Source organism: Corvus moneduloides, chromosome 14, assembly GCF_009650955.1.
Source record: "Corvus moneduloides isolate bCorMon1 chromosome 14, bCorMon1.pri, whole genome shotgun sequence".
Classification (NCBI taxonomy): Eukaryota; Metazoa; Chordata; class Aves; order Passeriformes; family Corvidae; genus Corvus; species Corvus moneduloides.
The window spans coordinates 16,516,176-16,542,788 of NC_045489.1; the positions used below are offsets into that span (position 1 = coordinate 16,516,176).

Below are 26,613 nucleotides of genomic sequence, written 5' to 3' on the forward strand. Positions count from 1 at the left end.
AGAGTGAGAGCGCTGTAGGCGGCAAAACTGGGAAAGTTTTGCTCCCACCTCCCATGGGATGTGAAGGGAATTGCTTCCCTGAATGAAATGTCCTTTCTCAGGTCTCTCAGTTCTTTCTCATGCTTTGAAAGACCAAGAAGCTTAAGAGCTGTTGAGGCAGCAGGCAGCAATGCAAGGCACATGCAACAAGCCACAGTGGAAAGGATTAAGCTGGGGTTTTTATGTCAGTCTGTCAGCATTAAATTAAGGCTAAATTCCCATCCTAAATGTTATGTTAACATGAAGTTACATCAGAAAGCACAGAGCACAGAACAGCAATATGAGGGTATAAGATGTGTTACAGGGGTATTGTAATTATCCCAAATCAGGCATTTGAAACCCAGGGAATTTCAGATATAGGGTTTGTGTCATTTTTTGGGTATGTAATTGAAAAAAATCCAAACATAGGAAGGCTTAGAAGCATGTCACTGAGATTGTTTGGGTGCCTTTATTCTGTGCTGTGCGGACATGGGCAGATGGAGGCAAAGAGTCTTTAAAAAATGATGGAACCAAATGTGGAATTACAAATGTTAAAATACCGTGAGCTGTATTTGAGTGTCAAGGCATTGTGTCTCTCCAGGGTAACATTAGGGCTGCTGGGCCTTGACTGTGCATCTCCATATCTGGACATATTTGGCTATCACTAACAGAACTCACCTCTGTGCCTCGTGCTTTGTAAAACTCGTTATTGGAGACAGTTTTAAGTCCTGTAGCATCATTTTGTTTAAGTTAAGAATGTGTGCTTAATTCTATCTTAGCTTATGTTTTTTTGTCTTCAGATTCCCATGTTTTTTCAGAGCTGGATGAGGATTAAACAAAAACCCAGAGGAATATCATCATAGCGTAATTCTGAGGAGCTGTAGCAAGAAGCTGTTTTTTGGCTGTGTTTTGTGAAAAGAGATTCCTCATTGTGTCAGGACAGGATGGTTACAGTAGGCGTGCGGAAGCTCCGTGGATGCAAAGTGGGCTGTGAATTCAGCCCTGTGACTGGTGTGTGCAGCCCAGCTGGGCAGCTGTGTAGTGGCACTGCCTGGTGCCATGAAATTGCTTGCCTGGAGGAGTTGGTGGAGCAGCAGTGCCCATGGCAGCATGTGGCTGCAGCCATGAGGAAGCTCTGGAGCTGAGAAATCAGCTGGTGAACTACTGCTGGCAGGGCTGTGGTGCTCCTGAAGACAGAAAATGATGACGGATCAGTTGAAATGGCTCTGCAGGGAGCACTGTATGCACTATCATAAAGACTGGAAGCTGGCTGTAGCTTCCAGTCATACAAATTAGATATGACAGTCATTAATAATTAGCTTTATCCTAACCTGCGGTACCTGAAGGAACCTGAGCAGAAGATTTGCACTGGGCAGTTTGCCTTCCAGCAGTGTCAGGCAGAGTCGTGGGTCTGAAGCATCTTTGAGATCCTGCTTGGGAATACAGCTTTGGGGGCTCTCGGGCCAGCACTGCACCCCTGGGACATTGCTGTTAGGCAAAGGTCAATTCTCTGCTGAAGGAGGAGCATTGTGGCAAGGAATATGAGGTGAATGATAGTTTTCTTCCAGAGCTGCAGGCAGAACAGGGCAGCCAAGGCACTGTGCTGCAGAGGCAGCTCCAGCAGTGGTGGGCAGATCTGAGCTTGGGGTCTCTGAGTGCCTCAGCTGTTTTTCTGGCCCTTGACTCAGCTTTTATTTCTTAGGCTTTGGCATCTGTTTGGGGAATAACGCAGTGGTGTTGTGCTCCTGCTGGTGTGTTTCTGTCGCTGCCTGGTGAGGCAGGAGGAGGTGAAGGGGAGTGATGTACAGAGATGTGCTGCCCTCCTTGTTTGGCATTACCTGCATTCCCTTGGATGGGGATGCAGGCTCTGGAGAGGTGCCTGCATGCCCAGCCCTGCAAGGCCTCGCGGTTTGGGTGGGCCAAGTGCAGTACCACGATTTTCTGAGATGAGTGTTTCTATTTACTGTGTTACCCTGATTTCTGAGCCTGCCAAGTTCTTTGGGCATATCAGGAGGGCAGGCACAGCATGGACCCATTTCCTTAATGACCAGCAGTGAGTTGCCTGCACATGTGCAGTACAGATTTGAGACACCTTCTGTGGGCATTTTTGGTTGTGTTCTGTTTGGGTGGGTTTTTTCGTGGGTTTCTGTTTATCTGTCTGGGAGGGTTTGCGGGGTTTTTTTGGTGGTGGTGGGTTTTTTCCCTGCGGATTTTCCTCATTGGATGAGGTGTTCTCTATTTGTGGAATCCCTGCCCAACTGAACCTCCACCAGAGCTGCAAACTCCCATCTGCATACAGCCCTTATTTTGTGCTCCAATAATTTCAAGGCAACTCTGCTCCCCTCTGAGCTTGGGAGAGATGTACCGGGTGTGCACGTAAGGATGCCCTGGGGCAAACCGGAGGTGCCTCACCAGCAGCGCTGCCGTCTCTCCCAGGGGGAGGACATGTGGCTGAGACAGGACGAGTGAGCATCCTCTGAGCCACCACCGCCTTTTCGCGGGGACCCGGCTGAAGATCCGCCCGCCGAGGAGCGGAGCCAGCCGGCGGCTGATGCTGCGCTCGCCCGGCCGGGGTGAGGGGAGCAGCGGGCGGGTGCAGCCCCCGCGGCTCCCCGTGCCCGGGTCCCCCGGGAGCAGCGGTGCTGGCGGGGGGAGCCGAGGCGGGGGGCACTTACATAAGCCCTAAATGCGACAGGCGGTGCGGGAAGGTGAAGGGCAGAGCACTGAGAATCCACGCAGCCTCCAGCGAGGGCTCCCTGGCACAGGAGCTCTGCTCGCTGACACACATCCGCGGGTCCCCATCTGCAGTGCCCTCCCTTCCCCGCGGGCCCAGGGGGGCTGCCACAGCTGCTCCTCCTGATGCTGCCAGCCCGGGCGGGGACGTGGGAGCGCAGCTCTGCCTCCCCGGGCTTGCCGGGACAGGGAGCGGGTGGGGAGGGAGGGCAGATGCCCACAAGCGCTGTGGCTGTTCCCCTTCTGCCCGCCCAGCACCCGGGCCCTGCCTGGGGTCTCACTGCTTTGGCCAGTGGAGGGGGAAGGCTGATGGGCACTGTGTTGGTGGGCGAGATGGGTGCCTGGCTAGGACGTGTGGGTCTAGTTTGCTGGTATATGAGGGGTGGTGGCACCCGAACAGGGGAGCAGTGCTGTGATGAAGCCCAGGCAAGGGGCACGGGCTGCGTGGTGTGGGAACTCAGGCGGCTCCTGCTCAGCCAGGGGAGGAGAGATGCCAGTGGGGTCTTGTGCAGGGGCTGTGCTTGGCACCAGTGGTGTCCAACAGGCTCCTGATGGGGAGGGACATAGTGCTGTCTGCTTATCTTGGCACCCATACTCTGGGTAGCCCCTGAGCGCTGGGGACAGGCTCTGCAGGCATGGGCAGACTGTCTGTGTGTCTGCACAGGCTCTGCTTCTTCTGCCCGCTTTTGCCTGCTCCCAGAGCCACCTGCCTGGGTGGTGGCAGAGCCAATGAGCACCCATGGGTGGGAGGCTCAGCCAGAGATCCTGGCTCTTTCTGCGCTGCAGGTCTTCGACTCTTCCAGAGCAAGTCTGCTGTTAATTCCCTCCATCTCTCCACAGTATCAGCAGTCACCTCCAGGCTGGGCCACTGGCAGGCAGGCAGCAGCAGGCAGCTGGGAGGCTGTGAGGAGCTGGTGCCACATCTCCCTGCGTCCGTGCTCCTGACTCACCCAGCAGAAGGTGTGGCTGGGCTGCGCACTCCCGACTCCTGTCTCTTCTGCTCCGTCTGTTCCTGGTGGGCAAATCGGAGGCTTGGTGTGATGGGGTTGCTCTGAGACCTCGCCCCAGGAGCTTCAGGCCTGGATGTTGGTGCTTTTTCTCCCGGACAATGTGGCTGATATTCTGGAGAAGCCCTCTCTTCCCCCCTGTTCTCCAAGTGCCTGAGCTGGTGGCCAGCTGGGACCTACGTCTCACCCTCTGGGTCCTGAGCTTTGCCTCGATGGTTGTGCAGATGGAGAGCCAGGTCTACTCGCCCACTGTCAACACGCACTATGGGAAGTTACGAGGGGTGCGCGTGCCATTGCCCAGTGAGATCCTGGGGCCCGTGGACCAGTACCTGGGGGTTCCTTATGCCGCTCCCCCCATCGGGGAGAAGAGATTCATGCCCCCCGAGCCACCACCATCCTGGTCAGGCATCAGGAACGCTACCCACTTCTCACCAGTCTGCCCCCAGAACATCCACAACGCCGTTCCTGAGATCATGCTGCCCATCTGGTTTACCTCCAATTTGGATATCGTGGCCACGTACATCCAGGACCCCAACGAGGACTGTCTGTACCTCAATATCTACATCCCCACGGAGGATGGTGAGTCCCCACTGGGGTGACCGCAGGAGAGCGAGGGGGGTGTCACTCCACCCCTCCCCAGCAGTGGTTGGTCTCACCTGGGTGTTGTGTTTGAAGCATGTGGTTGTGGACCCTGCAGCATGCTGTCTGTTTGTGGAAAGCTTTCTCTGGCCACGCAGCTTGCTCTCTTGCCCTCAGCTCCCATCTCTGTCTCGCGTGCTCCTGCTCCTCCACGCCTTCCCGTCCCACCCCTCCACCTCCATGGCATCGTCACGGGTTCCTCTCTTGTATTGCTAAATCTGAATCCGACTCTCTGACCGCAGATCCACAGAGTGACAAGCTGATTTGTGCTCCCCACAGGCGCCGAGTGCCAGGTTCTGTCTTGAGTTGGTTCGAGTTCGTCCTTCCTCCCTGCTTCCCACCCTCCCCAGGTCCATGCGCTAGTTGTGGGCGTGGGCTGCGGCTGGGAGGAACACTCTCTGCCTCTCCCTGGGAAGATGCTCCGGCAAGAAAGGGACCACAGAGCCCTTTTCCGGGCCCTGGTACGGATGGGAGGTTGGGGTGCACTGGCAGACACATCGCTTGGCTGCTCCTCCGTCCACCGGTGGGACAGCGGCAGAGCGATGAGCCTGGGGTGCTGGGGGCCCACGGGGCGTGGTCCTGTTGGGGTGAGGCTGAGCGGCGCTGGGTGCCTCCTTGTCTAACCTTTTCCTTTGTAGGGGATCCCACCTGAACTGTAAGTAGAGGGCAGAGGAGGCAGCGCCTGCCCGCACGCCCGCCCCAGCCTCACTGCAACGGGAGCCCCCAGGGATTTTCAGCGGTCCAGAAGGGACCCGCAGCGGGTCTGCCGCACACAGCAGAGCAGCCTGGCGGGCCAGTGGCTTCTCCCAGGCTGGCTGGCTCCACTCCTCTGTCTCTGGGGCCCACGGAATGCATCATGCCTTCCTTCCCGCCCAGCACGGCTGGCCCAGAGTTTTCCTCCCATGGCGACGCTCCCTCCCCACCTCCCGCGGTCCCGGGGGCGGTGGGAGGGTAGCAGCGTGGTTGTGATTGCATGCCCACTCCCATCAGTGGAGCCTCCTGTTATTTTGTAGTCTTTTATTCATTTTACAGTAAAACGGATTTCCAAGGAATGCACCCGAAAGCCCAACAAGAAAATATGTAGGAAAGGAGGTATGTAGCAAGCCGACCGGCAGAGAGGCACAGAGAGGAAAGAGAGAGAGAGTGAGAGAGTGAGAGGGTGCCTGGCTGGCCCCTGGCCTGCAGCACTCCTCCGGCACCTCTCTGTGCTGCCACCCAGACTGCGGACCCTCCAAGCAGCCCACCCTGCCACCCCCTGCTTCCCACTGGGAGGAGCCCCACGGATGCTCCAGCCAGCTGGGAGCACAGGTCTGGGGTCAGGTCATGAGGATGCTCATGTTGCTCCAGGCCTTTCAGAACAGCTTCTCCTGGGCTGAGCCTGCACTTCCACCTTCATCCCACTGGCACCGACAGCCTCCCAGTCCCTGGGCATGAGGGGTAGCCTCTGATGGCAGGTAGCACTTAAATGCCTCCATCCCTTAGGTTGGGTTACCCCACTGGGGGTGTACAGACCTGCTCAAGGGAAGGAGCTGTGTGAGGGGGGACTGCAGTCCATCCCGGGCTGAGCTTTTCCCCCGTTGCGTCCCTGATCATTTTGCATCCAGAGCTCCTTGGTTAAAAGCATAAAGCCTCTCCTGGCTGTGTAAATGCTGCAGATTCTGCCCTGACCCTTGTGCCTGCCAAGGCTGTTCCCCAGTGCCCACATCCCCATGCCAGTGCCAGTCCTGCCAGTAAGGCTTTGGTCTCCAGCCTATGGCACAGCAGCCTCCCTGCACCCTACCTGCCTCATGGGCAGCCAAGCACCTCCAGTTCAGACACATCTCTGCTTTGCCTTGCCTCCTCTGACCTTCCCCCATTGCCCCTAAATGATCCTGTATTCCCAACCAGTGACATGGACAAGGGGGTAGAGATGTACAAATGGGAGCTGGCTCGGCCCCATGTCAGACACAATGCCTCACCCGTCCCTCCACACAGCCCCCTTGCAGGCAGGGAGAGCTGGCTGCTCTGTGCATCCCAAAGATGAACGTGTGGACGGTCAGGCAGCCAAGCTCTTCTGAAAGGCTCAGTACAGGGCGTCTGGCCTGCACAGGCTGCTGTCCTGGGCGTCCTGCAGCAGCAGGGTCCCTGCATCCCAGCCTCTGTCTCCCTGCACCCCTGGGTTTGGCGGGGCCAGTGCAGCTGGGCTTGGAGGTTTGGGGAGCGCTTTCCTTCCAGCCGTTTCCCCCAGTTCTGTTGTTTGGTTTCTTTGCTTTGCTTTTCCTGTTGCTGTCCTGGCTATTCACACGCCATCTCTCTGAGTGCCAAGGCTGCCCCTGAAAGGGCTGGCGCATTAGGGAGTCTCTGCACGCTGCCTCCGGAGCCGGCTGTGCCAGTGATCACCAGCCACTTCAAAGCGCTTCCTCTCCCGGCCCTCCTACCGGCTGCCAGGGCTGGCAGACCCCCACCACCCCCAGTCCTATATCCAGGGCCAGGGAAGCAGGCTCCAGGTTACTGCTGGAGAAGGGGATGATATAAGGCATGACAAAACACCTTGGGTGCGCTCATCTCCTGGGTTTCCCTTCCCACTGGCTCTGCTCACAGGCAGGGTTTCTTTGCAGCCCATCTGCAGTTGCCTCTGGTCACCTCCCAGGGAATCTGGTGGGGGGCATTCCCTTTTCCCCCGCTGGGCTCTGTTGACTCATGGACCAGCAGGTCCCCAGTCCCAGCCATTTGGACATCCAGGTGTGGCATGCCAGGAATTAAAGCACCCAGACCCTGGCACTTCCCTCCAGCTCTGGCCAGGCTCTGGTAGCTGTTGGCTTGAATTAATTGAGTCACTTGTGATGAAACACAGAAGCTCCCCCACCCCTCATCGTGTATCCTGGGTTAGTAATGCCTGGGGAGAGGGTAATGTACCTGCAGTGCTGATTTCCTCAGGTTGAACATTTGAACATTGATTCATTCTGGAATAATCATGATTACTATTTCTAAGGCCACAAACGAGCAGTGATAAGTTCTCCTCTCACAGAACAGTATTTTGGTGGTTAAAAATGCCTCAGCTCCCACCTTACTGGAGTTTTCATGACTTCTGCCACCCCTAAGCTCAGTGTATTTCAGAGCAGACGAAGTGTTGAGCATTTATCAGTTGTGCTTGTTTATCTCTGGGACAGAAAAACATCCCTGTTTCCCTGCCCAGTTAACCACAGTAATTTCCTATATGGAAATTTTCTAACTGCCAGCCTCCTCCACACACATTGGTCCCTTCTCTGGGAGCAATATAAGGCAGCAGTGCTTTGAGAGCAACTAGCCATGCATGGTGCCAGGGGAGCTGACAGCACTGAGGCTCAGCTGCAAAAATAGTGCTGCCCACCCAAAGACCATGTACACACTGAGACACACACACTGAGAGTACAGTACCTATGTGCAAAATGCAGCTCTGCCCCATGCTTTGTGCTGCCAACACTTCCAGCCTGTTTCTGGCTGTGATAGACGCCAGGATGATTTTTCCTTCCCTTCATCACCAGCCTGGGCAAGCCTTGCTGCAGGGCATGAGGAGGTGGATGTCATTTTTGGAGGGGAAAAATGTGGTTGCCCTGCACTTAGCAGCTCTTCCTGGTTTTTCATTAGCAAATGCCCAAATCTCTCTGGCTGGGACTGTGAGGAGTCTGCAATATTGCAGAGACAAATGTGCAGGCCAGCATCTTCCTCTGCTGTGTGAGGGTGGCCGGAGCTCCCAGCAGCTCCTGGGCTCAGGAAGCACTTCAGCAGCTCTGCGGGAAAAGCGTGTCTTCTCCGCTGCTCTCCAAGAAGCTGACTTGTCCAAGTACCAGCTGAGGCTTCCCTACAGCTGCACAAATTCTGCAGTGCTCTCTTGCTGGAAGCTTCTTCCCAGCCCCCTCAGAGCCTGCTGCTTTGCAGAGCTGGCTGTGGGCAGACCACCGCCCTGGTGCTCTGCTTCCACTTCGGGGAGCGATTTGCAAAGGTGAGGGTCGGTGTTTGTGCTGTCAGAGGCAGCAGAGCGTGAGAGGATGCAGTGCTTTTACAGAGTCCACTCAGGGATGGAGATAACTCCTCTGCATTATTCCAGGACAGGGAGGGGCAGGGCAGCACCAAGGTGTGCTGCAGTCCTGGAGCAAGGGCTGATGGCTGGAAGGGCTCTCGGACACGGGTCCCGTCTGACTCTCCCTGTGTGGGGGGTTGTGCAGCAACAGGTTCAACAGCTGCCCCGGTCTTGGTCCTGTTCCTTGCCACTCCCAGAGAAGCAGCTGAGATGGTGTGGCCAGCAGCAGGTGGACCTTTGGGTGCATGTAGCCATCAGAGGCTCCAGCTCCCTGCAGCATTGTGGCTGCTTTGCAGGAGTGGATGCCCCAGAGAGCTCGCACTGAGGAGAGGGTGCTGGAGCTGCCTACGGGCACCCTGAACAGACATTTGGATCTGTAAAGGTGTCATCTCAGGCTGCTGCTCTTCTTTTATCCACACCATGCTGAGAATGAAGGCTCCAAGGACTGAGGTTCCTTACCCTCCTTTATCTCTGTTTGCAGTGGTGTCAGTGCTGTTGGTATGGTTTACTTAAGATAGCATAAATCCAGCATGGATGCCCCTGTTTCAGGGAAAATGATTTTATTTTTTTACTGAACTTGAACTTAAATCTTCCTAGAGCCTAGATAAGAATGTATGCATCCTTCCTATCGGCCCGAACAATGTCACTTTGCAGTCAGCTTAAAGTGAAGTGGCACAACAGACATTCACCTCCCGAGTTAGTGGAGGGTGTTTTTGATGGGTAAGGAGAATAAGAGCCATGAGCCCTTTTAGTTTTTCCAGCTGTGAATCCACAGGCTTAAGCCCATTGATGCCTGAAGCAGCCACCTAAAAACAGAGACTAGACAAGAATAAAGGAATAAAGGTAGGTATTTGTTTGAAGGGCCTTCAAAGGTACCCCTGGGGAGCCAGAGGCCACTGCCAAGATGGACCCCAAGGTGGACGACAGGTCACGAGTTCTTCACACTTTTTAAAGTTTGGTTCATTTGCATATCAGGGTTAATTCTCCAATTAAAGCTTCAGTTAATGATGCAGTTTTCCCAAGCTTGCCCCCCTTTTAGAGGCTTTGGTTTACACATTCTGGGCCTAGGATGTTCTGAGTTTCCTTGGAGAGCAGGCCTGGAGAGGCTTTGTTATGTCTAAGCATGAGAGAGCAGAAGTTAAAGGGCTACAAGAAACTTCAGAGTTACACACTAGGCAGTGCAGGATTTGAAAAACATGGAAGTTAAAACCTAAGGCATCACCATACCCCTGGGAGTGGGTGCTGCAGGGCTCTGCATGGTGACATTTGTTAGTGCAGAGAAAGATCTCCTGGGCTGGGTGTCCCTGAACGTGGCAGTAGCCAGTGGAAGGTGTTACTGGGTGAGGGAAGTGAAGCTGTGATTACTCTCATGAGCTGTGGGGCGTTGGTGGGTTATGCTGGAGGTGAACAATGCAGCAAGAGGCAAAAAGCCCACTTGGTCACAACAGTCTGTGTTGGCCGTAACCACCCTGGCGCCTTCCTGCTGATGGGTGAGGCTTGTGCTTTGCATCTGCCACACACACATGCCACTGCTGTTCCCCTTCCCCCTAGCCTGCATCACTGCCCTCCTGCTTTGCTTAGCTTCCCAAGTGCTGCTTTCTACCATCTCTTCTGCAGTGCCTGAAGCTCAGGTTGCTTTAGGCTTGTCCCAGCTGTCCCTAAGCTCTGCAGAAGCAGTCTCCATCTGGATCCCTCCCTGCTCAGCCAAGACAGTTGCTCAGGTCCCAGAGATGCTGTCCACTGCCCTTTTTTACAACCTGACAAGTTCTCATAGCTGTTTCCTCCATTCTCATCTGCACAGAGATTTTGTCCCCTGAAGGAGACCAGGCTGGAGGCTGCAGCCTGGCCAGTCCCAGGGTTTTAACAGCACCAGGGCCTTTGGCAGTGGAAAATGATCTCCAGCTGCCTGTGGTCAGCTTCCCAACTCTGAAGCATGGTGTGGATGAAGGCTTGCTGGCTGTGGTCTTCATTAGAGAAAAATCCCTATCCCTTAGAAGTACCAAGAGGTTGGTGCATAGCACTGGTTAGCAAATATTGCATGAGTACTTCGTCATTTAAGTGCTTTCTGGGCTTGCAGCTCTTCCTAATGAAGACACAGTAGGTCAAGCTTGCAGCCTCCTGCAAAGGGCCTGAGTGGCTGCGGGGTGGGCTGGGGAGGGAGTGTGGGAAGGACGCAGCAGGAAGGGGGGGATGCTGGGGCTGAGGTGTTGGGGCAAGAGTTGACAGGGATGGGGGCGGTGCTGGGTGAGGAGAGGAGAATGATGTGAGATGCTCAGAGGATGGCTGGGTGGTGAAGCAGGAGGGGAGGAGGCGGGGCTGGAGCATGGCATGGGTAGGTCAGGAGGTAAACCCTGCGTTGGAGAAAATCAGGACGGCACAGGAGACTGCTGATCCATCCCTGCCCTGGGTGGGAGCAGCTCTACCTCACCTCTTTCTGGCAGCATGTCCCACCTGGTCTTAAACACCTCCCCAAGCCACCTCTTCGAGTGCTTTGCCACCAGGAAGGTTTTCTTCTCATCCTGCCTCCTGTAGCCCCAGGGCTGCCTGAGAGGGACTTGCTCTTCCACCTCACAGTAGCCTTTCATGTGTTGGGATGCTGCTGTAGCTCCCATCATGCCTCTGCTCCCAGGATTTGTGTGACCCAGCCTTCTGCAAACTTTTCATGCCTGCTGGATTTTTCTAGGTTTCTGGTTACTGCTCCTCTAGACTTTCTCCAGCAGGTCACGGCTGCTTAAGGTCATTCTGCAAGCCTCTCGCCCTGATGGAGCTGCCTCACAGCAATTTCAGATCTCTTCCTCCCCCATGACAGATTCCTTTTAAATTCAAATCCCGTCCCACTCCATGCTGCCATCTCTGTTATCCACCTCCCGTGTCACCTGCAGAATGCCACTCCCAGACTGACAGTGAGCACGGCTCCCCAGTTTTGTCTTTCTGACCAGTTTTGTGCATTTAGTCCTGTAGTTCCATGCAGCCACAGGCTTGCCCCTTGCTCGTGAGAGCTTTGCTGGGGGCTGTGAAAACCCTTGTGTGGCAATGGGGCCTGTTGGAGGTGGCAGCAGGACCCTGGGATCAGCCGGGTGCCTGGCAGGGTGTCAGAGCCCCTCATCTCAGGGGAAAGTCACGGGGCAGTGCAGGCACTGTGTGGATAAGTCCTGCCTGGGGGAAACGCTGCTGTCTCCCCAGAGGTCACCATCACCTGAGGAGCTTTTTGTTGCAGGCATTTGGGGGCAGAGGACTTGCAGGCACTGGTCTGCAGCTCTAAGGGGACGAGAACACTCAGCTTCTCCCTGAAATTCAGAGCTCCAGGGCACAGGGATGGCGCCACTTGCCTTTGTGTCCACATTGGCATGCAGTCCTTTGCAGGAGTGGGGTTTTGGCACAGGTTTTTCAACACCCCTGCTCCCTGCCAGCCCACAGGCCACCTCTCCTGGCTCCTGCTGGCTGCAGTTCAGGAAGTGCCAGGCTCACTGCAAGCTATGCACAGCAGCATTTCACAGTGCCCACTGGGGCTGCTGGGCTGGCCCATGCCCCAGCACTGCAGGTTGGTGAAGGGACATGGAACAACTGTAAGGCATTCAGGATGTCACAGAAACCAGCACGTGTAGGATTCTGCCTTGACCTGGTCAGGTCAAGCTGATTGGTGCCTTCGCAATCCTCAGTGAAACGTGGAGCTAGTCTTGTAGGAGGGGAGTTGGTGCAGGATGGAGCCAGGCAGCTCAGGGGAGCACCTGTCACGAGGGACCCTTGTATGCTGTGGTGGTCTGGTGCAGTGGCACCAGTGGTCTGTGGCCAGGCACAACAAGGGGCCACACACCGTGTGGGGGTGATGGGCAGGACCCTGCCTGGTGGTCAGTGGCCATGCAAAGTAACCTTTGGTGTGAGCTCTGCAGAGGACAGTTGTCCCCAGGGGCAGCAGAGCTGGGAGCAGGGCTCCTGTTCACAGCTGGGTGCTGGGAGAGGGAGCCTTGCCTGGAGCTGAGGGTGTGTGACCAGGTGGGGGCCAGGCTGGGATGCAGGAGGATTGGCAAGTGCTTTGAGAGACTCATCCACCACCAGCGCTGATGCTGCCACAGCCCCACTCGTGTCTTCCCTGGCACCCCAGCCCTCCCCAGGGAGGATCTGGGAAGGGGCCCAGGTGAAGTGGCATCCTGGCACAACTCCTGGGGCAGTCCTGCCCGTGCCCTACACTGCCCTGGCTCTGGGAGAGGTGCAGTGTGAGTAGCCAGCAGTGCTGTGGGGCACAGGCGTGGCCCCACTGTCTCTGCTATCATGCTATTTTTGAATTCTCTTTTTTTTTTTTGTTGTGTTTTTTTTTTCTTTCTTTTTTTTATTGTTGTTGTTTTGTTTTTATTTCCTTTTGTTTTCCTTTTTGTTCTGTCTCCTCGTGTTTGGTCCCTAGGAGCCAGCGCTAAGAAACAGGGCGAGGACTTAGCGGATAATGACGGTGATGAAGACGAAGGTATTTCTGTGCTCGAGGCTGCCACTGCATGACACGCAAAGCAGCTCCGTGTGCCCGCCATCCGCTGCCACCCCCAGGGAGCCCTGTGTGTGTCTGTCTGCCGTGCCAGGCAGCTGCGCGGGGTGGGGGGCAGGCTGGCCGGCTGTGCAGGGCACCCAGGACCTTCCCTTCCTCCTGATGGGGGGAAAAGCTCATGGGGTTTTTCCGCTTTAGGAGAAGTTTGCTCCCACTCATTTTGAGCGAGGGCAGGGAGAAAGCATGGCAGCTTGGGAGGAGAGAAGCCCTCGGGCACCTGGGCCCATTTCACCCTGAGCCCGGTCACATCCCACCTCCAGCCTCATCCCTTCAGAGTTGGTGACATGCATCTGGGAGCCAGCAACCTCCCCATCCACCCTTGCCTGGCCCTGCCGTGGCTGTGCCAGCAGCCTGAACACTTGGCACCCAAAGGGTATCTTGCCATGCACAGGAGATGCAGGGTTCACTTGGTTTCTGTTAACTTCTCTCCTTCCTCATCCAACAGAAGTGAGGTCTTTCTTGCAAGCACCAGCCAAGACAGAGCAAGTGGGCTTTCAAGCAGATGTGATTCTAGATGCTTGCCAGGGCTAAGCAAGCTGCAGAACGGGCGATTTTTAGTAAAACAGGGTGGTTTGTCTGCAGGTTATGGAGTCGGCGTGTTTGGCTGCAGAGATGTGGTGAGGAGGTAGGAGGAAGGGTTGGCCAGAGTGCAGCCCTAATGTGCTGAGGACAGTAAAACCTCATGGTGTGCGGAAGGCCCAGGGCAGCTTGAGCAAGGCTTGGCAGATGGCATTTAAGATCTGGGAAATAGGTGAAAAACTTTGTGCTTGGCAGTACTAAAACCCTGTTGTTTACTCTGGCTAACCTGTGCCCCAGGATCTCTTGTACCAGGGCGTAAACTGGCATTCAGCCTAAGTGACTCGACTCTGCTAAATCCACACACACCAAAATGTGCTGCAGCAATTCGGAGCTGTTTATTTCCTGGTACATCTCTGTACATTGTTGCCATTCTCCTGAGAGGAGTTCCCTTTGTATGTCAGTGAGTGGGAGCAGGATGAAGGGAAGACATAGGCACAGGCACTGATGTTCCTGCCCCTCACATTTCAAGCAGGCGGCCCTGGAAAGAATTGTCCTGATGTAGCTCTGCCACACAGGCGATGTCTGTCCTGGAGGAGCTGCAAGCACTTTTTGCTCCCCTGGTCTGTGCATTTGTCTGGCTACATCCTGGCAGTAGGAAAAAAGCCAGCACAGGTTTTGGGTTTGGCATAGCCTCATTCTGCTGGAGGGAAGAGGTTTTTTCTATGGGAGGCCACCTTTAGCCATGCCGTGGGCCACAGCTGGAGGTGAGAATGGCCACAGATACTCATCAGCCTGGTCTGCAGCCCCCTGCGATGGGCAAGCCACAGGGAGGAGTGGACATGGGCAGGGGTTAGGTGGGTGTGAGGGAGTGTGAACAGCCCAGTCGGGCACTGGCACTGGTGTGGCTGTGCCCCAGGAGCCCCAGCCCCGGTGGGCTATGAGGGGGACTGTGCTGCACTGCTGAGGGAGGCAGGCAGGGAGCAGCAGCTGCCTGGGGCAGCTGAGGCCAAGCAGGCACAGCCAGCCCACTCAAGCAAGGTGCTGGGTGTGAGTGAGCACGAGGGAGGACAAAGTCCATCGGTGCTGGATCGCCAGCCCAGGACAGGACAGGGCTGGGCAGGGCAGGCATGTGGGACCTGGCGATGTCTCCATGATGGGTGCAACTGCCTTGTCTGTGTGACACGGGCAAGATGCACCAGCAGCCCAAGTATGGGTGTTATTCCCTTGTGGGTGGCCATGGTTCCATGAGGGATCAGCAGCCTGTGGGGCAGAAGGGGCAGGATGTCCCCTGGACAGGAGAAGTCGAGAGAGGGAGCGTGGCTGCTCCCTGTCCCCTACGCTCCCACAGTCCTTCCTCCCCGGTCCTCGGGGTCCCATTCCCCATCCTCACTCCATGCCTCATGCCCTGTCCTCGTCCAGGTGCCGTGCTCACCTCCCTGACATGCACACGTGCATACACTGTCTGCTCATCACCATGTCTGTGTCTGGGCACTGGGGTGCCATGGGTTTACATCCAGACAGGCAGGTCTCTGCCTTCCCAGGGGAATGGGAAGGGGGAGTGGGAGAGTAAGGCACTGGAGCACACATCAGTGGTCCCCCCACTTTCTAGGTCCTGCACACCCCCATCCCTGCCCCCCTCCACAATGCCAGCTTCCAGGACTCACGGAGTGCTTGGGTCCAGCCAAAGACAGGACATGGGGCTGCATCCCGGGGCTGGACTCTGAAACTCCCACCCACAGCAGACCTGATCTGGCTCCCACACAATGCCAGAGCCCATCTCTGGGGAAGAGCAGCGGGGTCCAGCCAGCATCCCTCCCTCACGTGCTCAGACCCCCGAGGGGACAGCAGTGTGGGGACAGTGCAGCGATAGCCACCTCCTGTAGAGGGGCTGGCAGGGTTGGTTCAGTGGTGTTTGGCTTTGGGGGTTCATGCTGTGGCCCCCAAGAGAGCTCTGGCTTTGGCTCCTAAGCCCCCTCCCTGGTCCTGGCAGCTGGCATTGCCCTTGTACTTGGTCTGCCTGTCGGGCAGGGTGCTGTGGCCATCAGTGGGGTCCTGTGTTTAACCACCTCTCCTTCCAGACATCCGGGACAGCGGGGCCAAGCCGGTGATGGTGTATATCCATGGTGGCTCGTACATGGAGGGCACGGGGAACATGATAGACGGCAGCATCCTGGCCAGCTATGGGAACGTGATTGTCATCACCCTGAACTACCGCGTTGGAGTGCTCGGTATGAGCTGGCTGCCGTGGGCTGTGCCGTCAGCACAGCCGGGCAGTGGGACAACCTTTGTGTCTGACCGGACTTGGACCAGCCGGAAAGGGGGTGGAGGGGGGCGTGGGGCCCGGCAGGATGCGCTGTGGGCACTGCCCCTGCCTTCCGCCCTGGCAGCCGAGCGGGTGCCACGTGGCAGAGCCCCCAGCACGAGGTCACAGTCTAGTCTGGGTCCTGGCACCAGCCCCCCCCGGCTCATTTACACAAACTGGCTCAACTGAAAGCAAATACTGGTTTGTGGTTAAATGAATAATAAATGTGTTTACCCGGCATCTCCTCCTGAGAGGGCTCAGAGCAGTGAGGTGCCAGCAGATACTGCCTGGCTGTCCTGGGGACCTGGCAGCTCTCCCTCCCTGGGCACAGGCTGCCTCCAAGTCAGTTGTGCTGCTGGGACCCCCTCAGCGACCCACCACGATGTGGCTGTCTGCAGAGGGGACCACAGAAGGGTGTCGGGTGCCATGCAGAGAAGGGTGGCAGTCCTGTTTCCACAAGCACTGGTGACTTAGAGAGGCAAAATGAGGACAGAGGGTCAAAAGGCAGTGCAGTCCCCTGCCTGCAGCAGCAGAGACCCCCAGGGGCTGAGACACAGGAGGCTTGTTTGGAACACCACTGCTGCTTCCCTTAGCAGCATGAGAACAAAGGGTGTAGAGGTTTGGGAAAAGCTCCTTTCCAGCCAAGCTGCTGGCCCGGCTGGCTCTCTTCCTAGCCATCCAGCCTAGCATGGTGCTCTCCCTTGGCAGCTAGGCTCCCGCTTGGTACCTGGGGCAGCACATCCCTCTAATGGCCTCCAGAGCCCATAGTTTCTTGTGGAAGACGATAGTTACACAAAAATAAACCTATTCAAGACCTTTTAATACTAAAAGTCGGGCCTTCAAGATGGATAGGTTCCAAGTTAAGACACATGAGTCACAATATGACATTAGACTTAAGTGGTGCCTTCATCATTTCCATTGAGGTGGTGCACCACACCCAGTCAGACCACCTCCAAGTGCCAGCACAGCCCTGGGGCCGCTCCCTGTGTGCTGGGGTTACCTGCCTGGATTTTACCTCAGGCCCATGGTTTTGGCTTCCTGCTTAAAAGTCAAAGCAAACGAAAGTGTGATAACTTATCTTGGGTGTTTCCTGTGCTATTGAAAGCACTTCTCACCTTCTTCCTCACTGAAAGCCTTTGTATTTTAAGCTGCAGTCGGTTCCTCTCTGCCCAGCCCACCTCCTTACATTTATAGAGCCTCCCCCAGTCCACGCTAGTCCATGGAAAGCATTGGCTGTGCACACACTCGCCCTGCCTGCAGCCACTGATGCTTTCTCAGCTTCCCTTGGAGCTTGTGTGAGATGTCTTGAGCTGTTCTTAGCACAGGTGGTGGTATGGGTAGGACAGAGCTTTGTGCAAATTACCCTGTCACTGCTTGTTGTTGGCCAAAGAGGCTCCCCGATGTTTGCAGCTCCTCTCTCAGCCTTTCACCCCTCTGAGCTGTGCAGAGGGTGGCTGGAGCTCGATGGTGTCCCTGCTCCAGCTTAGAACTCACAAAACTCTCTTGGTAGCGGGGTCTCGTGGTGGGATAGGGTCCCACAGAAGCTCCCCTAGGTCTGGGGAAGTGGGGTGGGAGATCAGGACTTTCCCTGTTTCCTCATCCCTAACTGGGCTCCCCTTGGCCCCCAGGGTTCCTGAGCACGGGGGACCAGGCTGCCAAGGGCAATTACGGGCTGCTGGACCAGATCCAGGCGCTGCGCTGGGTCAGCGAGAACATCGCCTTCTTTGGGGGAGATCCCTTGCGGATCACTGTCTTCGGCTCCGGCATCGGTGCCTCCTGTGTCAGCCTGCTCACCCTCTCCCACCACTCTGAAGGTAGGTGTCAGCCGTGCCTGAGCATGCTGCAGCTGTGAGCAAACGCCCTGCTGATGCTAAGCCAAGGAAGGGAGCCCACCTGGGACCCACTGCCCAGCCTAACAAAGTCAGGCCTGCTTTCTAATCACTCACTGGTGAGAGCCTGGACCAGGACTGGGAAGCAAAACCTTCTCATCATGGGCAGAAAGAGGCCAGTGGCAGAGCATGTGGGAGCCAGGGATGGAGTGGGTGCTCCCTGTGCACAAGGCTGCAGCCCAGGGCCAGCACCTTGGCATGGGGAGAGGTGGGGACCCCTCCTGTGGTGTCCTGCCCTGGTGCTCAGGTTTTCCAAGTGCACGTGTGAAGCGGTGTAGGGCATCATGCAGGGCACTGGGAACAAGGATCTCAGTGCTAGGAAAGGTATTCATACTGGAATAGAGGGGAAGACAGACCTGAGCCTGGGAGGGATGGAGGGCCCTGTGTTGTGAGACTGGGAGAGCTGGAAGTGCTGCAGCTAGCAAAACACAGGTGGAAGTAATATGATTAATATCTGTAAATATAGCAGAGTGTTTACTCTAAATAAAGAAGGTAATTATTTATGCTAGAAGATTGTATTGGAATAAGAGCAAATGCATGTAAACCACTGGCAAAGACATTTACATCAAGCACTGAGGGGGAAAAAATTAACTGTGAGATCAGAGGTGTTTTTGATAAACTTTCTAAAGGAAATTATAGGAGAAAAGCCTGAAGTGGATATGGTCCCTAGGGGAGCAGCCTGCCAGGGACCTGCTCATGGGCATTATATGAAGGTGCAGCCATCTTCCAGTGCTGTGTCCCCAGGTGTGATGCTGAGGAGAAAGGGACATGTGTGAGCAGTAGACACAATTTGCTGTGTTTCTCTGCCCTTCAGAGACACACAGCAAATTGCACTCGAAGCTGATGTGAAGAGTTGCTGCCCTGCTCAACAGCCTGGGAATCACAGAGGAACAGAGACCTCCAGAACCTCAGCAGGGCTGATGGCTGATGATGGGGTGTCTTTTACAGGCTGAAAGCTCCTGCAGAAAGAAAAAGTGTTTTCTCTGCTCACATTGAGTGTGAAAGGCTGGGGAGGGAACACTATGTGTGTTGCATTCTCAATGCTTCTTAGGGTGCTCCTTTCCATCACAGGAGTGCAGGAGTGTGTGCTTGGCTCTCCAGGTGGCCCCAGCCCCTTGCAGGGGTCCAGAATGGAGCAGCATGGAGAGAGGCTGAGGGTGGATTGGAGGGGCTGCTCCTTGTGACTTTTCAGCCATGAAAAATAGTCCTGCCAGTATAGCACTTTTCAGGTGATGCTACACTTTCTGCCATTAAGCTCTGCACCTGCATGACAAATCCTTTGCTGCACCATCCAGGCCCAGTGCCTCTGGTGTGGCCCCCCTGCATCTCAGCAGTGCTGGGTGCCCAGCACCCTCGCTGCTTTGGCAGGGGAGCTGCTGCTGGCTGTAAATACTGTGAGGCGGGAGGGGAGTGCACAGTGCTGCAGCCAGTGTCTCATAAAGCCAAATGGCCGTAATATGACCTCAGAAAATTCCCTGTGCCAGAGCACCCATATCCCCAGGGATGGGTAGCTGGTTCTGGAACACGGCGTGGGAGCAGTGCTAAGTTGGAGCCTGCAGATGAGGTGGGTTTGTTTTTATTGCATCAAAATAAAACTTCTAGTGATCACAAGCTATTAATGAAGCTGCTGATTTGTGCCTGCTCTGCCAGGTGCTGCAAGAGGCAGACACTGGAGGCTTGGTACAGCTCATGTTGTGTCTGGCTGCTTGGGAAATCCACAGCTCCCTGCCAGCCTCAGGCCTTGTAGGCAGGTGGATTCCTCATCAATGACCAAAGTGCTCTCCCCAGCCAGCAATACCAGGGCAGGAGCAGTCTCTGCCAGCCAAACTTCATTAACTTCATTTGCTCCATCCCCTGTTCCATGGGGGCTTCTGCCCTTTGCTGCCGGCCCTCCAGATCTCAGTTGGACAAGGCACCCAGCACCCTGCTTTGAGCAGGACTTGGCCCAGACACCCCCAGAAGTATTTCCAATCTCAGCTACTGGGCAAAGCAAAGAGGAAATCAGGAGCTGGCAGCAGCTGGTGGCAGCCTGCAGGACCAACCACCTTCTGGGAGAGCCCTGGCCCCACCACTTGATTCCACTGTGCTGTGGCAGCCAGTCCTGTAGGAGGCAGGGCGTGTTGGGACCCTCACCTTGGAAGGGACCAGGAAGGAAGGGCAGAGCTCCATCTTCTTGCCTGGGCCTCAGCAGGCTGGAGAGGACCAGTGTGGAGTGCAGGGTGCTGATGCCTCCCTGGGATGCTTGTCAGGCTTCAGTCAGGTGCTGGCATGGAGAGGCAGGACGTGACAAGTCTGGGCTCTCACAGAGTCCTGGGTCCTCCTGGATCAGGACGTGGCCATGCAGAAGCATGGCAAAGGGGCTCCATCAGGGACATGCCCAGCTGTTAGTGACATCAGCTGCCCAGTACTTCCCCAGGCAGTAGTGGGCAGGGCCACAGCCCAGCCTGGTGAGTCTGTCTGGGAAGTGATGCTGCTGGCAGGGTGCAATAGCTGCCGTTGGGACAGCATCTCCAGGGAGCCAGGAAACCCCATCCTGGCTCCTTGGCACGTGGATGATGGTGCAGAGCAAGCAAACCCATGGCCAGTCTCCAGCCTGTAGGCTGGGTATGGCTTTCTAGGGCACCGGGAGGTGACAAACAGAGCTTGTGACTTCTCTTTGTCCCAGTGCATGGGACTGTACGTCAGGTACTTGGCAGAGTGAGGACTGTGCGTGCAGACAAGAGCTATGGACATGGTGGCTGGGAGCCAGGAGCCTCTGAACACTTCTGTTGCGGGAAGGTGCTGCTCTCCCTCCCTGCAGTGGCACAGCCTTGGTTGCACAGGGGTTCTCTGCATTTCAGGGTGCCAGGGGCAGCCCCATGGCCATCACACTGCTGTGCCAGCACCACTCAGGGATCACCTGGAACAGTCCCTTGTGGCGAGCAAGTGCTGGGGTCTGGCAGGAGTGCAGGCAGCACTCGGGGTGCAAAGCGGGCTGGTCAGAGAGCAGGGACCCCTGGGTGCACCCCAGACTGGCTGCCTTTCATGGCCCAGAGGCTCTGCTTCCTCACCACCCTTTGTATTCTGAGCACAAGCACCATTGACATGGGACTGGAGCGAAGCCACGCATTTCTCTGCCTGGGCCAGGGCCTTTGTGGCCTCGTTTTCCAGGGCGAAAGTCCACTCCCTCTGTGTTCCTGGTGGCAGAAAGGCCCTCTTTGTGCATCTGGCAGCGTGCTCCTGCAGGGCCGGATTGGCACTGAGCAGCCCCAGCTGGGCAGGAAGCAGCAGGGAGGGGGTTGAGGGGGACTCTGACAAAGCGGTGGGGTGGGACACGGCAGGGTTAAGTGTCCCCAAGCAGGCATTAACCCTCCCACTGCTGCCAGCCCGCAGCCTGGCTGCTCCAGCAGGTGCCAACCTGGGCTGGAGGACGGTGCTGAGCCAGGGGCAGCGTGTGCCCCTCGGGGGCTCAGGTAACACATCCTTGGGGTGCCTGCCGTAGCACGGGCTGCTTGGCAAGGCCAGGCTGTGATGCAACCATGGCCCCTCTTCTCCCCTCACCGGGACAGAGGGATGCTGGGCCATACCCTGCAATGGGATCCTCAGGGAGCACAGCAGCCCTTGGTTGCTTCCAGGAGCACCCCCTTGCTGTCACCCTGCCATCCCCACAGCAGCCCTAAGCTGAGCTCCCTGTGTGAGCCCAGCTCAGCAGGCAGCACAGGCCAGGTGTGAGCTGGAGTGCTGGGTCCTTGAAGGGGTACAAGAGCATCAATGCCTTCTCCATGCTGCATCCTGCACTGCAGCACTGGGATGTTGGAACCCTGCTGAGAGCTTCCTCCACTCCTTGCCTGTATTGCAGGTCTCTTCCAGAGAGCCATCATCCAGAGCGGCTCTGCGCTCTCCAGCTGGGCGGTGAACTACCAGCCGGTGAAGTACACCAGCATGCTGGCTGACAAGGTGGGCTGCAATGTGCTGGACACCGTGGACATGGTGGACTGCCTGCGGCAGAAGAGTGCCAAGGAGCTGGTAGAGCAAGACATCCAGCCAGCTCGCTACCATGTGGCCTTTGGACCAGTCATTGACGGGGATGTGATCCCGGATGACCCAGAGATCCTGATGGAGCAGGGCGAGTTCCTCAACTATGATATCATGCTGGGGGTCAACCAGGGTGAAGGGCTGAAGTTCGTGGAGGGTGTGGTGGACCCTGAGGATGGCGTCTCAGGCAGTGACTTTGACTACTCAGTCTCCAACTTTGTAGACAACCTGTATGGCTACCCTGAGGGCAAGGACACCTTGAGGGAGACCATCAAGTTCATGTACACGGACTGGGCTGACCGGGACAACCCCGAGACACGTCGCAAGACTCTGGTGGCCCTCTTCACTGACCACCAGTGGGTAGAGCCGTCGGTGGTGACAGCTGACCTGCACGCCCGCTATGGCTCCCCCACCTACTTCTACGCCTTCTACCACCACTGCCAGAGCCTGATGAAGCCTGCATGGTCCGATGCAGCCCACGGGGATGAGGTGCCTTACGTGTTTGGGATCCCCATGATTGGCCCCACTGACCTCTTTCCCTGCAACTTCTCCAAGAACGATGTCATGCTCAGCGCCGTGGTGATGACCTACTGGACCAACTTTGCCAAGACAGGGTGAGTGAGGATGGGTGCTGTGCCTTGGGGGTCTGCACTCACTGCAGCTGTACTCCCTGGGGCTGTGCTGTGGTGGGGGGGTTGTCATGCCTGGTGTGGGACACAGACCCCTGTGCCCAGAGGTCCGTGTGCTGCACCTTCACTGGGGCCATGGCATCAACCACAAAGCAAGAAGCTTAGATCATGGCCGGCCCCTGGGACAGGACCCAGCCAAGCCACAGGGATGGGGAGGCTGGTTGGCCCTGATTATCATGGGTGAGACTTGACCCAGGGTTCAGGTGCTACCCAGTCATGCAGGACCTTTTGCCAGCCCACCCTGTGCCACCACTGGCAAAGGTCCCCTCACTTTCCATCTCTGCATCCAGCTCTCCCTCTTTGCTTCTTTGGCTTTTCCCAGTGCTAGTTCTGTTCTGCCTGTGTTTCACAGGGACCCCAACAAGCCTGTCCCCCAGGACACCAAGTTCATCCACACCAAGGCCAACCGGTTTGAGGAGGTGGCCTGGTCCAAGTACAACCCCCGTGACCAGCTGTACCTGCACATTGGGCTGAAGCCACGGGTACGTGACCACTACCGGGCCACCAAGGTGGCTTTCTGGAAGCACCTGGTTCCTCACCTGTACAACCTGCACGATATGTTCCACTACACCTCCACCACCACCAAAGTGCCACCACCCGACACCACGCAGAACTCCCACATCACCCGCCGGCCCAACAGCAAGATCTGGACCACCAAGCGCCCTGCCATCTCGCCTGCCTACAACGGCGAGAACGGGAAGGAGAAGTGGAGCCCAGAGCAAGAGGCAGGCACGCTGCTCGAGAGCCCCCGCGACTACTCCACTGAACTGAGCGTCACCATTGCCGTGGGCGCCTCGCTCCTCTTCCTCAACGTGCTGGCCTTCGCCGCCCTCTACTACCGCAAGGACAAGCGCCGGCAGGACACGCACCGGCAGCCCAGCCCCCAGCGCGGCGCCTCCAACGACATCGCCCACGCGACTGATGAGGAGATGCCCTCCTTGCAGGTGAGCCAGGGGCACCACGAGTGCGAAGCTGTGCCATCCCACGACACCCTGCGCCTGGCCGCTCTGCCCGACTACACCCTCACCTTGCGCCGCTCTCCGGACGACATCCCGCTTATGACCCCCAACACCATCACCATGATCCCCAACTCGCTGGTGGGGCTGCAGACCCTGCACCCCTACAACACCTTCACCGCCGGCTTCAACAGCACGGGGCTTCCGCACTCACACTCCACCACCAGGGTATAGCTGCCCGCCGCCGGCGCACACGCATGCACGCACGCACACACACGCAGCAGACACTGGCAGAGGGACCGGCGGGGCCCACAGAGCCCCCGGATGGAGGGGCAGCGCCCACGGACGGTGCAGCTCCCAGCCCAGAGACCTGTGGGGTCCCGGAGTGGCCCCAGCGCTTTCTTTTGTTCCTATCTAACTTTTGAGAAGTGCTTTGACTCTCCTGGCCTCAAGGCCCCGTGGGTTGCCCCGGGACGCCAGTGGGGTGCAGGAGGGACACGGTGTAACCCTGCACAACCCACCCGTGCAGGTGGGCAGGGGTACCCCACTGTCAGTGGCCACGGGGCTCCCAGTGCCGTGGCTGTGCCTCCCAGTGGGACGATCACATCCCCAGTGCTGAGCGCACCGAGCACCCTGGGACTGATGAGGAGTGGGACTGGGCATCCCTCTCAGACAGTGCCCAGACATCCCCAGGCATCTTGGCAGCCCTGGAAGAGGCTCCTTCACTGTGCTGAGAAGTGGCCCCAGGCCTTGGTGCTATAGGCAGAGGGAATGGGCAGGGTCCAGGGACCTGGCCTTGTGCTGGGTGCGGGCACTGGGGCTGGTGCCAGGGCTCAGGGACCCTGGGAGTGGGGCCCTGGGCTGGAGACTTGGCACCTCTGCCCCTCTTTGCGCTGCAGAGAATCTCTTTTGTGTCAGTCATTTCTCTTTGCAGAGACGTTTTTTAAGCAGATCTTTAGTTCTTTACACACTAACGGAGTCGCCGCGTTTTGTCCTTTGTAAAGATTTTAAAACCAAGTGTTCTTGATATAAAATAAAAAGCCAGTTAGAAGCCAGCGTGTGCGCACGGTGCCGGCCCCCCGTGGCGCCCGCCTGCCGTGGGTGGGCACCGGGCAGGGCAGTGCCTCCTGCACTGTGGGGCCGCGCTCTTTTGTATTTTTTGATATTCTCCCTCCTCTGTCACCCGTGCCCACGTATCTCAGCCAAAAAGCCTATCCAATGGCCTGCCTGCGAGCACCCCCGCCCCGGTCCCTCACTGCCACCACTGGCCAGTGCCACCCACCGCCTTGTGTGGGCATCACCTGCTCCAAGCACTGTCTGTTCACTCCCATGAGCCCAGGACAGCCCCTCATGCTCCCCACCCTGCCCTGCTCCCCCAGGAGCATCCCACATCCTTTCACCACTGCCCCAGGGCCGTGCTGTGCCCTCCCTGCCCATGCCGTTGCCCAAAAGCAGAGCCAGTGGTTTGCAGCCTTTGGCAGGAGTGGGGTGACAGGAGCAGGGTGAGCTGCTCACCAACATCAACTCTGCCTCCTAGGTTGCTTCCACTGGGGCCTTTACCCCATCGTGGGGTGACCCCAGCTCCGGCATCCGGGACGTGCAGCTGGAACAGACGCCTGGGCAGGGACTCTTGGGGTGATGCAGCCTGTGTGGGGCTGGGAGCACCTGTGCTGGGGCTGGGGCACCTGCTGCGCTGTTGTGGCCACTGAGCCACACGTGGCTCAGGCTGAGTGGCTTTGGTGTGGTCGGGCACGGAGAAGGAGCTGCAGGGGATCCCATGTGGGGTTCCCCAGTCCCAGCCCCCCATGGTGAGCAGTAGCACCTGGGGACTGGGGAGGCAGGAGAAAGGGACAGGTCCTTTTGGGGACACCATATCTCGTCCCTGTGCAAGACGGTCCGGCTGGCAGACGCTGCCCGTGCTGGCGGCCGTGACGCACCGGTGCCGGCTGGCCCTACTGCCTGGGGCCAGCGCATCGATGGCCCTGCTGGCCCTACTGCCCGGGGCCAGTACAACAACGGCCCTGCACCCTGCCCCGACCCCCACCTCGCGCAGGGCTGAGGGTGAGGATGCTCGTTGGAGAATGTATTTATACCCTGTCACCCGCGCAGAGTAACAAATTCCAAATAAAACAGAAGTGATATTTTTAATAGCGGTGTGTCTCGCCTCTTCTTGGAGCATGCAGGGCCCGGGGACTACCTGGCTGGGTGGGGTGTCCTGTGCTGGTCCTCATGTCCCTGGCACTCACCCCACAGAGGCAGCAGGAGGACCCCGGTGCAGCACACATGCGAGCTGGCACCATACCATCCAGGACTGCCAACGCCAAGTGCCATCGTGGGGGGTGTCCCCACATCCCTCCAGCCCTGCTGCCCCCAACGCTGGGACCCCATGTGGGAATTCATCCGTCCCACAGCCCCCTCCCTCCCAACTTCAGACCCCTTCCCCAGCCTTTCCCAGATGAGCTCCCCTCCCCCTACTTGCCAAACAGAAAAGCTGCTGGTTTCATTTCTGTTTAATGTAATTTCAACTGGAGTTGTCATGGAAACCAGGCACGGAGTGGGGGGGCTGAATTGCCTCCAGGCAGCGTGCAGACACTGGAGCCAGGGCCGAGGCCCCGAGCCAGGGGAGCCGGGGCAGGCAGGGGGACAGGCTGTGCAGGAGGCTGAGTGCGGGGCCCTGTCCTGCTCTCCCTGGGGACCTTTGCAGCTCCAGTGCCACGGGCACATGTCACCCTGTTCAGCACGGTGCTCCAGACCTTGTGCCGGACCCCCCTAAAAGCTCTGCTGCTGCCCATTGTGGCATCCCACAGGGTGCCTAGTGCCCTTTTGAAGGCGTGATGCCTTTTTGCCCCAGATTATGGACTTGCTCTGCCCTTCTGTCCCCTCTCCTCATCCTTGCACAGCCCCAGCTGCATGCTGCCACATGTGCCAGCATGGCCAACCCAGTTAGGACCCCAAGGCAAGCTGGTGACAGACAACCCACTGCTATTACGCTACTGCCTTCGCAAAACTCCTGAGGCGGCCATCTGTCCAGGGTGTCCTTGACCATCAATAGCTTTTCTTTGGAGACCTGGCAAAGCTCAAGGGACACTATATCCCAGAGGGTATGAACAGTTAACATCTGTGTGACAACTGTGGGACATCCTCTGCTTCAGGGGACACGTTTAGGGCTGTTGGCAAAGAGAATCATAAGGGAACTCAACTGCCAGGTGTCCCCGGCATGGGAGGGAGTGAGTGACCTGTGGATGGCCTCTGGCTGCTTGAGGATTCACAGCCA

The 26,613-nt window shown here is 57.2% G+C and overlaps 1 protein-coding gene across 4 annotated transcripts in view; it reads left to right on the forward strand.

Annotated features, from left to right (window-relative positions):
* Positions 1–25,489, forward strand: part of NLGN3 (neuroligin 3) — a 39,674-nt gene extending 14,185 nt beyond the window's left edge. Inside the window, exons 2-8 of one of the 4 annotated variants that reach the window (XM_032123842.1) lie at positions 3,592–4,337; positions 5,430–5,489; positions 12,836–12,895; positions 15,568–15,717; positions 17,420–17,605; positions 21,519–22,308; positions 22,736–25,489. In XM_032123842.1, the coding sequence (XP_031979733.1) occupies positions 3,860–4,337; positions 5,430–5,489; positions 12,836–12,895; positions 15,568–15,717; positions 17,420–17,605; positions 21,519–22,308; positions 22,736–23,573 (2,562 nt within the window). In that variant the 5' untranslated portion in view covers positions 3,592–3,859 and the 3' untranslated portion in view covers positions 23,574–25,489. The remainder of the gene's footprint in view (positions 1–3,591; positions 4,338–5,429; positions 5,490–12,835; positions 12,896–15,567; positions 15,718–17,419; positions 17,606–21,518; positions 22,309–22,735) is intronic. The other 3 variants (XM_032123844.1, XM_032123843.1, XM_032123845.1) reach the window with 3 other exon arrangements.
* The last annotated feature ends 1,124 nt before the right edge of the window (positions 25,490–26,613 follow it).